This window comes from Centruroides vittatus, unplaced genomic scaffold (genome assembly GCF_030686945.1).
Source record: "Centruroides vittatus isolate TY-2023 unplaced genomic scaffold, ASM3068694v2 contig_5, whole genome shotgun sequence".
In the NCBI taxonomy this organism is placed as follows: domain Eukaryota; kingdom Metazoa; phylum Arthropoda; class Arachnida; order Scorpiones; family Buthidae; genus Centruroides; species Centruroides vittatus.
Window position 1 is genome coordinate 4,484,883 of NW_027122286.1, and position 14,220 is coordinate 4,499,102.

General features: G+C 31.3%; 1 protein-coding gene across 2 annotated transcripts in view; it reads right to left on the reverse strand.

Moving 5' to 3' along the window:
• Positions 1-14,220, reverse strand: part of LOC136978251 (band 7 protein AGAP004871-like) — a 74,591-nt gene that overhangs the window by 35,678 nt on the left and 24,693 nt on the right. Inside the window, exon 1 of one of the 2 annotated variants that reach the window (XM_067273936.1) lies at positions 12,792-12,997. The exons of the other annotated variant lie outside the window; for it this stretch is intronic. Coding sequence (XP_067130037.1) covers positions 12,792-12,846 — 55 coding nt within the window. The 5' untranslated portion in view covers positions 12,847-12,997. Of the gene's footprint in view, positions 1-12,791; positions 12,998-14,220 lie in introns of those variants that run through there. 2 annotated transcript variants of the gene reach the window in all.

Genomic DNA, 14,220 nt, shown 5'->3' on the forward strand with positions numbered 1-14,220 from the left:
AGAAGCTTTAATTCTGTCCCTCTCCCCCGTGGGGAGGAATTTCGAAAAATCCCTTCTTAGTGTGCGTTCTCGTGACGTACCCTAACTGTTTACCAAATTTCAACTTTCAACTCCTAACCGTTTGGACACGTCTCGATAATGTATATAGAAGCTTTAATCCTGTCCCTCTCCCCCGTGGGGAGGAATTTCGAAAAATCCCTTCTTAGTGTGCGTTCTCGTGACGTACCCTAACTGTTTACCAAATTTCAACTTTCAACTCCTAACCGTTTGGACACGTCTCGATAATGTATATAGAAGCTTTAATTCTGTCCCTCTCCCCCGTGGGGAGGAATTTCGAAAAATCCCTTCTTAGTGTGCGTTCTCGTGACGTACCCTAACTGTTTACCAAATTTCAACTTTCAACTCCTAACCGTTTGGACACGTCTCGATAATGTATATAGAAGCTTTAATCCTGTCCCTCTCCCCCGTGGGGAGGAATTTCGAAAAATCCCTTCTTAGTGTGCGTTCTCGTGACGTACCCTAACTGTTTACCAAATTTCAACTTTCAACTCCTAACCGTTTGGACACGTCTCGATAATGTATATAGAAGCTTTAATCCTGTCCCTCTCCCCCGTGGGGAGGAATTTCGAAAAATCCCTTCTTAGTGTGCGTTCTCGTGACGTACCCTAACTGTTTACCAAATTTCAACTTTCAACTCCTAACCGTTTGGACACGTCTCGATAATGTATATAGAAGCTTTAATCCTGTCCCTCTCCCCCGTGGGGAGGAATTTCGAAAAATCCCTTCTTAGTGTGCGTTCTCGTGACGTACCCTAACTGTTTACCAAATTTCAACTTTCAACTCCTAACCGTTTGGACACGTCTCGATAATGTATATAGAAGCTTTAATTCTGTCCCTCTCCCCCGTGGGGAGGAATTTCGAAAAATCCCTTCTTAGTGTGCGTTCTCGTGACGTACCCTAACTGTTTACCAAATTTCAACTTTCAACTCCTAACCGTTTGGACACGTCTCGATAATGTATATAGAAGCTTTAATCCTGTCCCTCTCCCCCGTGGGGAGGAATTTCGAAAAATCCCTTCTTAGTGTGCGTTCTCGTGACGTACCCTAACTGTTTACCAAATTTCAACTTTCAACTCCTAACCGTTTGGACACGTCTCGATAATGTATATAGAAGCTTTAATCCTGTCCCTCTCCCCCGTGGGGAGGAATTTCGAAAAATCCCTTCTTAGTGTGCGTTCTCGTGACGTACCCTAACTGTTTACCAAATTTCAACTTTCAACTCCTAACCGTTTGGACACGTCTCGATAATGTATATAGAAGCTTTAATTCTGTCCCTCTCCCCCGTGGGGAGGAATTTCGAAAAATCCCTTCTTAGTGTGCGTTCTCGTGACGTACCCTAACTGTTTACCAAATTTCAACTTTCAACTCCTAACCGTTTGGACACGTCTCGATAATGTATATAGAAGCTTTAATCCTGTCCCTCTCCCCCGTGGGGAGGAATTTCGAAAAATCCCTTCTTAGTGTGCGTTCTCGTGACGTACCCTAACTGTTTACCAAATTTCAACTTTCAACTCCTAACCGTTTGGACACGTCTCGATAATGTATATAGAAGCTTTAATTCTGTCCCTCTCCCCCGTGGGGAGGAATTTCGAAAAATCCCTTCTTAGTGTGCGTTCTCGTGACGTACCCTAACTGTTTACCAAATTTCAACTTTCAACTCCTAACCGTTTGGACACGTCTCGATAATGTATATAGAAGCTTTAATCCTGTCCCTCTCCCCCGTGGGGAGGAATTTCGAAAAATCCCTTCTTAGTGTGCGTTCTCGTGACGTACCCTAACTGTTTACCAAATTTCAACTTTCAACTCCTAACCGTTTGGACACGTCTCGATAATGTATATAGAAGCTTTAATCCTGTCCCTCTCCCCCGTGGGGAGGAATTTCGAAAAATCCCTTCTTAGTGTGCGTTCTCGTGACGTACCCTAACTGTTTACCAAATTTCAACTTTCAACTCCTAACCGTTTGGACACGTCTCGATAATGTATATAGAAGCTTTAATCCTGTCCCTCTCCCCCGTGGGGAGGAATTTCGAAAAATCCCTTCTTAGTGTGCGTTCTCGTGACGTACCCTAACTGTTTACCAAATTTCAACTTTCAACTCCTAACCGTTTGGACACGTCTCGATAATGTATATAGAAGCTTTAATCCTGTCCCTCTCCCCCGTGGGGAGGAATTTCGAAAAATCCCTTCTTAGTGTGCGTTCTCGTGACGTACCCTAACTGTTTACCAAATTTCAACTTTCAACTCCTAACCGTTTGGACACGTCTCGATAATGTATATAGAAGCTTTAATCCTGTCCCTCTCCCCCGTGGGGAGGAATTTCGAAAAATCCCTTCTTAGTGTGCGTTCTCGTGACGTACCCTAACTGTTTACCAAATTTCAACTTTCAACTCCTAACCGTTTGGACACGTCTCGATAATGTATATAGAAGCTTTAATCCTGTCCCTCTCCCCCGTGGGGAGGAATTTCGAAAAATCCCTTCTTAGTGTGCGTTCTCGTGACGTACCCTAACTGTTTACCAAATTTCAACTTTCAACTCCTAACCGTTTGGACACGTCTCGATAATGTATATAGAAGCTTTAATCCTGTCCCTCTCCCCCGTGGGGAGGAATTTCGAAAAATCCCTTCTTAGTGTGCGTTCTCGTGACGTACCCTAACTGTTTACCAAATTTCAACTTTCAACTCCTAACCGTTTGGACACGTCTCGATAATGTATATAGAAGCTTTAATCCTGTCCCTCTCCCCCGTGGGGAGGAATTTCGAAAAATCCCTTCTTAGTGTGCGTTCTCGTGACGTACCCTAACTGTTTACCAAATTTCAACTTTCAACTCCTAACCGTTTGGACACGTCTCGATAATGTATATAGAAGCTTTAATCCTGTCCCTCTCCCCCGTGGGGAGGAATTTCGAAAAATCCCTTCTTAGTGTGCGTTCTCGTGACGTACCCTAACTGTTTACCAAATTTCAACTTTCAACTCCTAACCGTTTGGACACGTCTCGATAATGTATATAGAAGCTTTAATCCTGTCCCTCTCCCCCGTGGGGAGGAATTTCGAAAAATCCCTTCTTAGTGTGCGTTCTCGTGACGTACCCTAACTGTTTACCAAATTTCAACTTTCAACTCCTAACCGTTTGGACACGTCTCGATAATGTATATAGAAGCTTTAATCCTGTCCCTCTCCCCCGTGGGGAGGAATTTCGAAAAATCCCTTCTTAGTGTGCGTTCTCGTGACGTACCCTAACTGTTTACCAAATTTCAACTTTCAACTCCTAACCGTTTGGACACGTCTCGATAATGTATATAGAAGCTTTAATCCTGTCCCTCTCCCCCGTGGGGAGGAATTTCGAAAAATCCCTTCTTAGTGTGCGTTCTCGTGACGTACCCTAACTGTTTACCAAATTTCAACTTTCAACTCCTAACCGTTTGGACACGTCTCGATAATGTATATAGAAGCTTTAATTCTGTCCCTCTCCCCCGTGGGGAGGAATTTCGAAAAATCCCTTCTTAGTGTGCGTTCTCGTGACGTACCCTAACTGTTTACCAAATTTCAACTTTCAACTCCTAACCGTTTGGACACGTCTCGATAATGTATATAGAAGCTTTAATCCTGTCCCTCTCCCCCGTGGGGAGGAATTTCGAAAAATCCCTTCTTAGTGTGCGTTCTCGTGACGTACCCTAACTGTTTACCAAATTTCAACTTTCAACTCCTAACCGTTTGGACACGTCTCGATAATGTATATAGAAGCTTTAATTCTGTCCCTCTCCCCCGTGGGGAGGAATTTCGAAAAATCCCTTCTTAGTGTGCGTTCTCGTGACGTACCCTAACTGTGTACCAAATTTCAACTTTCAACTCCTAACCGTTTGGACACGTCTCGATAATGTATATAGAAGCTTTAATTCTGTCCCTCTCCCCCGTGGGGAGGAATTTCGAAAAATCCCTTCTTAGTGTGCGTTCTCGTGACGTACCCTAACTGTTTACCAAATTTCAACTTTCAACTCCTAACCGTTTGGACACGTCTCGATAATGTATATAGAAGCTTTAATCCTGTCCCTCTCCCCCGTGGGGAGGAATTTCGAAAAATCCCTTCTTAGTGTGCGTTCTCGTGACGTACCCTAACTGTTTACCAAATTTCAACTTTCAACTCCTAACCGTTTGGACACGTCTCGATAATGTATATAGAAGCTTTAATCCTGTCCCTCTCCCCCGTGGGGAGGAATTTCGAAAAATCCCTTCTTAGTGTGCGTTCTCGTGACGTACCCTAACTGTTTACCAAATTTCAACTTTCAACTCCTAACCGTTTGGACACGTCTCGATAATGTATATAGAAGCTTTAATCCTGTCCCTCTCCCCCGTGGGGAGGAATTTCGAAAAATCCCTTCTTAGTGTGCGTTCTCGTAACATACCCTAACTGTGTGCCAAATTTCAACTTTTAACTCCTAACCGTTTGGGCTCTGCGCTGATTATTATTATTATTATTATTATTATTATTATCAACTCGTCTCGATTATATATATAGATAAATAGTTTTAAAAAAGATTTTAAAAATTTTAATAAATAATTTGAAATACTGTATTTAAATTTTTTTTTTTAAATTATAAAATTTTTCATAATAAATATTTGTTTTTAAAATTATAAAAATTTCATAAATTTCCATACTTAAATTCAATACCTATGTAACTATACTTAGCATTTATGTAAATCTATATACCTACTTAACACCTATATGATAACTTTAAAGACCTATTTGTCACCTATTCTCATTTCTTAATATAACTTAGCTTGGAATAATCATAAAACAATCAATTTTATTATAAAAAAAAGTCTACTTAATAATAGCATAAGATAAAATTTATCAGATATACAGACTTCGTGACTTTTCAATAAATTGCATAGCCTGTTCCATAAATCAATCATTTAATTCGTCCATCAGATTTCATAGGAGTTCGTTAGTTTCAATCATAAATATCAAAATATATTCTATAGATATTGATTAGCAACTATATTTAGAAAATTTTGTATTTAATATAAGTCCACATATTTATTTAAGTAAGGAAATGAAGCATAAGTTCGTATGCCTCGTTAACATTAGGTAAATTCTAATAACAATAATAAATCATCAGCGAATTCTAGACAACACTACGATAAACGAATAACAACACTGTAAGTAATAACGAAGTAAGTTCTAAACATCTTAATAAAACCCTAAATGGATGAGAGACTTGACATTGACGAGGACATACAAGAAATTGTAATGAATTATTAAAGATGATAAAAGCGAAAAGCAAAAAAGATAAAACAAAGAGTGAAATAATAAGGATAAGCTTAAAAAGTTACCGTTCTGATGAACAGAATGAGAAAAACCAAGGAATGGTTTGGAGACATGAAACGATTTATAAAACGGATGGACTTGGAAAGAACACCAAGAAAATTTATAAGCAGAAAATAGAAGTCAGTGGACCAAGAAGAAGAGATGAAAAGATCAGATTAAAGACGACTTGGATAGAATAAGAAAATTCTTGAAAATGATTCATCAATAAATTGAAGGAAGACAAAATGGAAGGCTTCGACTAACCCGATCCAACAAACTGTTAGAACAGGAGCAACATTGTCATTATCATCGTCGTCATCATCATCATTATCATAATTATAAAACGTCGAAGAAGTTAATGATTTTTCGAAAATACAGATGATAATGATAAAACTAAGAAAATTCTAAAATAATTAAAATATTTCATTTAAATTGACATCCTAACTACTTTTACTCTCGTAATTTCTTAGAATTTTCTTATGGTTCCATGTGCAATCAAATTTATTAAATAGCAGTAAAATAAGCAGTTAACGAAATTCTCATCACACGCTTTATGCAAAAACAGCTGGGTCATCATATATGAATACAAAATTTATTCTTATTATACACGATAATTAAACAACGCGTAAACAACATTTGTAAATGTAATTTTAAACAATACAATACTGTTAAACAGGATTAAATTTTTAATATTAATACAGTAAATCTCACTTTATGACCATCTCTTTACAGTCCCATTTTTATGACTTTTCTAAATTATGTTACGATTGTATAAATTAAGATATCTTTTTTTGCTAGATGTTTCAGAATGGAAATTTAGCTTGTAACACTGAACCAAAGGGAAATTAAAATCCAATTTCGCGGCTCGTTTAGAGACGGTTTCCGAAAATTAGGTTATACTAGATTTATATAATGGAAAAAATAATTTTTATATTTTAAAATAAATAATAAAATACTTATAAATGATAATTTGCAAGTATGCGACCAAGAGTATTATTAAATTGTGCTATCAAAAATATGAAAAACATAGAAAATCTATTAAACAGAAACAATATATTGATAAATATGCTAATGGAAGAACCTTATCAATATATTCACTAATTTATGCTTGAATTTTGATATTAAAACTGAAATAAATATTTTATTTAATGCTGTTTAACATCATAGAAGATATAAAAATAAAGTCAGTCAACAAAGATATTTTTTTATCAATTGACTGTTATAAATGTATTTGCATAAATCTTAATATAATGTGAAGCATTTCTTTCTCTATTTATACAGAAATGACATTTCCGTGCGCTATTTTCTACAAAAACACGCCATATTATAAAAGAGACATGGGTGAATGATCCATTAGCGAAGAATCACAGAATGACACTAATGAAAATGACTGTATTAACAGATTAACGAAGTTGAAAATGCAAATAGAACATTGTGATCTATCCATTTCTCTTTAGTTATTTTATTAAAATACGTTAATATTTTTATCTTAATGATTGGTTGGTATAACGATATAAAAAATCGGTTATTTCAAATATTTTAAAAATCTATATCTGACAGATGTAACAGATGGTTGCTAGATGGAAATGGAAATGGCCATTTTTACAGCTTTATTGATGTTAATTTCCTTAGTATGATTCCGGTATCTCACAATTCATGATTTCATATCTTTGGCCTTTACATAAAAATTGTCTACAGATAAGAAAACACGAATCATGAATTATCAGATGCATACTAAAAGGAGAATGCCAACAAAGCTGTAAAGAATAACCATTACCAATCACACGCTCTGTATTTGAATATTAGAAATATATTATTATAAGTATTGACAGAACAGAACATTCTAATTACAAAACAATGATCTATTATACTCTCTTCAACAGCAAAGCTATTACAAATAAATTATACTGTACAACAAGTCGGAAGCAATCTTGTTTTATTTTCATATTAACTACGCGACACTTACGTGCCTAGGCTGTGTGTTCGTATGAACGTATTAACGTGAGTTCACAATGAATATAAGGAAAGCATTTATATTGTGCATTCAGTTAAGTGGCAACCATATTCTGTGACTTACAAGTGACTGAATAATAAAAAGTAAGTGTCATATATTACATATTGGAAGATTCAGGTTTATAACCACCAAAACGAAACATTTTAGCTATGTTTTCATTCCATTTAAATTGAAGTTTTGAAACTTGTTATTATTGATATCACTTTGAATGATCGTATAGTATATATGTATATGTCAGAGAATTCGCCTTATATGTTGTATTTATGTTGAGAAATCATATAAAAATTTTATTGATATTTCACTTTAAAAATCATACAAATTTATAATTAAAAGATTTCAAAATAAACTAATTTAAATTATTTATACAACATATACTTTGATGTAAAAATAAAGGCTTTCAACTACAAAGAATAATTAATTTAAGTCACGATTCTACGTTTCATATTCTATACATATATATTTGTTTCAACCTAAATTAAATTTAAAAGATAAAAATTTGAAATATATCTATTCAAAAAATGTATTTTTATATTTTATGTTAAACAAAATACATTGAATAAAGAATGTTCGTTTAATTACGATATATACAATAAACTCTCGAAATAGTAAATTCTTAAAGGATTGAGCTAATCACTCACTACAGTATAGAAACATTTCACTACACTGTCTACATAAAGAATAGCAAAAACTAACAAATTTATTCATTTATATCGAGTACTCACTAGATCAAGAATTCACTGTGTTTTAATTTATTCAAACCTATATCTTCGGATAGGTCACAGAGTGATTTATTTGAATAGAATTTAGGAAGACAAGATAAAGTAAATTTCAACCTAAAAATAATAGGAGAAATACAATCAACAGCATCAACGGTTTGACCAAATTACTTGTTGTTCCTTAATTAAAAAGAAAGAAAGACAAAAACAATTAATTTATTTAGTTTCTTCTCGGATTTACAGTAAAAGAAAGGAAGCTACAGCTTCTATATTATTGGCCCAGTTTTATTTTTTGGAGAATAAACCATTTAAACCAAATACAGCAATTTATTTTCGTGTTTAACTCAAACGTTTCCCTGTCAAACGTTGATCCCCAATTTCATTAAAAGAAATAAAACTGAATTTACATATCGAACAAAATGCATTCTCCAAATAGAATTAAGAATGTATCTCAGCTTGAAGTAAATGCAGGAATAATTTCCACATGAAAGATTTTGGCTGAATTCCACCTATGGAATTTAGCCAAAAACCGAAATGGAATAAAATCATTTTAAATATTGCTGTCCGACTTTGATAGCAGTAACATTTAAAAACTGTATGAATTAATCAAGAGAAACCAGAATTTCTACCCTTCATTTTAAAATAATAAAATTCGTACTTGAATATTAGTAGAAGGACCTGTTAGTACTCTGCAAGTCTCTTTGATTTGCTAGTCTGCTGTAGTTAATTTTAGGAACTTTTCTATTGCAGATTCTTGCCTATATTTTGGGGCCTCTTTATGTATGCGTCTTATATATAAAACAAAAAACAATTAAACATATTCTTGTACGTGATAAATACTGTTTTGTTATTAATCGTATTCATATATTTTTATGGCTTTCGTGATTGGCCAGACCTATCTTGCTTCAGACAATAAATGCAAATACAGTTATTTATATACTGAAGAAACCGATTAAATGTTCACTTCTATTTCAAATTAAATTGTGCTCTAACTCACAGTTTTTGCTAGAACAACAATATTTATAACGCTACCAAACACAGTTTCAATTGAAAGTATATAATATGACAACTTCTAAATAAGAAAATTATTTGAGACTTCGATTAAATCTGTAATAAAAAAAATTCAGATTACTTATTAGAATATGTAAATATGACGTGAAAAAACTTAGTACAATTTAGCCTTTAAAGTGTAATTATAATGAATTATTAACACTCTACAAGGTATTTTTGAATAAAACATACGGTACACTTCGACATGAAAATTTGAAGTAATGCACTAATATAATTTTAATGTTCCAAATTATGTAATTCTAGCATTTTTTGTAATAACAAGCTTGATAAGTGGTGGAGAAATGATTGGAATATTTGTATATTAAATCATGATAAAATCACAGTATCCGCTTTATGACTTCTCGCGTTTAAACTAGTATAAATTAAAATTATAATCTATAAAATATCATATTTAAGCATTTTATGTATTTTATGGAAATTTGAATGTAGATTATGTAATTAAAAGTTATTTGCAGATGCGTAATTTCAATTTATTACACTGAACTTCTCAGAGTTCGATTTACGACGGGTAGCATAACGACAGTTTTCAAAGAACTTATTAAATCGTAAAAGATCTAATGTATATTATATATACTGTATTATTTTTTCGCTATTTAGTTAAAGAATATTCTCAGATTTGCGTATTATTTATTAGAAATAAAATAAACGTCAGATTAAATTTAAAAAATTAAGAATTTAATCGAAAATTATCAACAAGTAGTGTATGTTCCGGAGGGATGAGGTCGATTCATAAAAGTACATCCGTTTGTCTTTGAACTTTATCATTAAAATAAGAAGAAAGTATTGTTTCTAGGACTTGGTGAATAAACGGTGACAGAATTTGATAGATTTGTATTAATTTTTGACTAATAATGTAATAATGAATAACTAAGATACTTTAGTCTAAATAAGCGATAACGTATTTCGAAATATTGTACTCCTACACCTATAATATGCAAGCACTCCGAAGCTAATGGTGCCACTTTTACATTGGATGATTTTATTTTATAATTTTAATTCTACAATAATTGTATTTTTAAATATTTTTAAATATCGAGAGGGCAAAGAGCCCCCCTAATGAAAACCCGCCATTAGTACCTATTCATGTAAAATATAGGCTACTCATATACGGTATCAATACTATTCAACTGATATGCCTTTTGTTTTTATCGATACTTAAGTTTCTAATTTGCACTAATTCCTTTATGAATTACTTCTATGTAAAATTATTTTTTCATTATTTCATTTTCATTATTATTATTTTGAATTTTTGCGCTTCCAGGTTGGGTTTAATGAGAAATCCTCCACCACTGATAAGACAGTTTTTTAACACCAATTTGTGTTTTCAATATTGTGGAAGCCTTAAATAGATTTTTATATTTTAATATATACGTTATTTAATATTTTTTATTATTAAATTATTCGGTAAGTCTACAATACAACGTAGCGAACTCATTTTTATACGTAAACATTACAAAAGCACCACAACTTTTTTATTAATTTAGAAAAGGAAACAGTTTTACAGCTTCTTTACCTTATTAGTTACAAGTAAGCCAAAGAAGTTCTCCATTACCAATCGTTGCTAAATTGCAGCTATCATGAGAAATAAACAGATTACTGAGAATTAAAAACAAATCGTTTCTTAGAAGAGAACTGTGAGAAAAGTACCACGTGTAGATGTCATTATGAGAATTTCTTTATTGGTTTTTTAAGAGCATATACTAGCAAAACTAACGAAATATCAATAAAAATATAAAAAATAGCTGTAATTTTAAATATTCTCTCTTTGTTTATAAATGAGTAAAAGTGAATAGTTTCTGCTCGTTAAAGAAGTAATTGCTTGTGTGTTTAAAGCAAACTGAATTTTAATTACTGAGAATACAATGTGAAGAAAAAAATGTGCAAGAGAGAAATGTGTGCGTTAAAAAATAAATGTTATTTTAAAAATTCTGACTAAATCTGAAGCCTAGGACTTATAGGGTTGACATTACTTTCAAAATATTTATTCCAAATGATTTACAAATTATTGTGTATGAAGGGTTGTTAATATGATAATAATGTTAGAAAAATGTTATATGTTTATAAATTTTTTATATTTTATTGAATATTTTATAAATTATTTATAAAATTTAATAAAATTTTTCAATGCCATTTTGTTTTTTAATATAAGTTGGAGGTCTCAAATACTCTTTTAATCTCCGAGAGGACCCAATTCTGACTTAATTTATATAAAATTTAAAAGAAAACTATAAAATTTAATTAAAATTTCTACTTAGAGAGTGAATGAATGAAAAATTTAACAAAAACGTCAGAATTTAATCCCAATATTGTCAGCAAGATTCGAATTACACGTATTTATCCATAATAGAAAGCGAGTAGTGTTATTCTATATCTCATTATTTTAAGTAATAGTAAAGCATATAAATTAATATAGAGTAATTTAAGCTATAAAGTAATCTGAACTAAGAATAACTATAAACTATAAATCGCTGTCAACTAAGAAGGAATGTTTGTATTAAAATTATTTTTTAAAATATTTTTTAATGTATTTTCTACACTTTATTTGTATAACTTTGAAGTTAGTTATAGCATATGTAAAAAATATAATACATAGAAGATATTATAGAAGATAAACTGTACATTATTTACAAACATTAGGCCTATATTTATTTTATATAATATATTTTCTACATTAAATTTTAATATACTTCCGATATTATGTATTAATAAACTTTAGACTAAATATTATTTTATATTCAAATTAAATATGTTAATGTAGTATATTAATATAATATATGCATATTTTGGATACTTCATATAGCACGCCAGTAGCATGTAACGCTATATACAGTAGATATATATACACTTTGTATAGTAACGCATACTGCAATATACATAAAGTGTACTTATACTATATTTGCTTAGCCAAGAACTCGTAAATTTACACTTTTACGTCAATTTGACAATATTCTGCACCGGTACGTATAATTAGGTAGAAAATATACATATACTGTAAACATATTCTTTATGACTAAAAGTAATATGTAACTGTATTGTAATTACATACTGTACTAAAAATAAGGTGAATAAATACTATGTATTTTCAACATGGAAGAAAATAGTGGAAAAGGCGTCAGACACCAACGGGCAATGAGCCCAGGGTTAATGATGATGATGATAATGATTTTCAACATTCCTTTGTATAGACAAAGAAAATGTTGAGATTGTCTTGTATCTTCTACATATTATATTTTCTATGTTAGATTTGTATACAGTATTAAGTTTTATATATATCATTTTAAACTATTCTGTTCACTATACTTGTAAATATATTATACTTTCTATAAAATTCTATAGATGACACCTCTTGTTTCATTTATAAAGTATATATATGCACAAAACGAAAAACTACAATTAAAATATAAAAAAAAAAAATTAAATTACGACAGAAAGCATACGATCGCTCTATAACTGTCTAGTTTTAAAAAACGAATTAGTAATAACATGTTTCCAACAGACTTTTTCAATACTTTCACTCAATTATTACACTATTCATTTGCATAATAGATCCCATTATTGATTTCTCCGAATAAATATTCTATTGTACACTTCCCAATAAATAAAAAAACAAATACAATAAACATACCTCTAGTAAATGCTATCGTTTCGCTTCCAGTATCCGTTGGCATCGCAACTGTCATTCGGTCAACCGGGCAAAATAAGTAAACTCTTCTCCTGGATGTCGGCTTTCCCTTCTCCCTCAAACACTACTAAATCGAATGTCGTCACGAACGACCAGTTGCCATGACAACCGGGTGGCAAACACGTTGAAAGCGAGGAAGAAACTAACAGAGGATTGCGTATTTGATTTCCTACGTAAGAATAAATTTCGACTCCTCCATTAAAAAAAAAAAAAAAAATATGAAAAATAAACATTAATAACGTAAACGAATCAATGTATTTCTAAATTTACAGACGGATAATGTCACGCGTGAAGATAGAAGTATCAACACAAATACCTACTCTTCTACATTAATTAACAATTAAGTCGTGTATTATTCAAATTAATTTATTATTATATATTTTATTAGGGAAAGATTACACTCTTACTTATTGATACACCAAATGAATTACACCAGAATAAAATCTTAAAAAATAATAATAATAAAGTGTGATTTAAATCGATATTTTTCCAAGTTATCGAACAACGAGAATGAGTACTTTGTTCTTTTTTTTTAATAAGAATTACAAGTTAATTTTCCTCAATAGACTCTTTCTAACAGTATTAAAAATTCATAAAGTGACTCAGATATTATTTATTAACAATTAATTAATAACAGCTCAATAAAGTTCCGAAATATAATTATTTATAAATTACCAATTATATATAATAAACGTATTATTATTCGACAGTATTTATTTATATTAATTTTTTATAATAATATAAATTATTCATTAATGAAAATTGTATCTTTTGAATAGAAAATTATACAGTATTTTAGAAGAGTCAATCTTTGGATTCAAATTATAGAGAATTCTCTAAAGACAGCTAAATCATTCGCTATATCAAAAGTTTACTATAAATAAACTTATAATAGGAAGAACCAAAAAATTGTTCATTATACCGGGTGGGTCACTACATCAACAGTTTACTATAATGTAGCTTTCTAAATAGCTTTTGAATTTAAAATACTTTCTAAATTAATAATGTTTATTAATAATCATTTTTTAATATTATAAAATAGTTAATTTTTTTTAGAATTTTCTTTAAAAAAACCTCGAAAGCTCTCGAGCTATATATAGGCCTATATTTTCCAATTGTATATATAACATTTGCGTTTCTTCAATCGCTGTCATAAATCAATTTCAATAACAGAAATTGTTTCTTTTAAAGAAAAGGCAAAATTTAATCATTTTTATTGAAAATTATTACATTTTATTCTTTTGAATAAAACATTAAAATACTTTATTCCTTTATTGATATCCAATTAATGACATTTTAGTGTTTAGATTCCATATTAAATGGTCAATTTTTAAAAAAAATTCTGGTTTTTTAATTAAATAAAATTTTATTT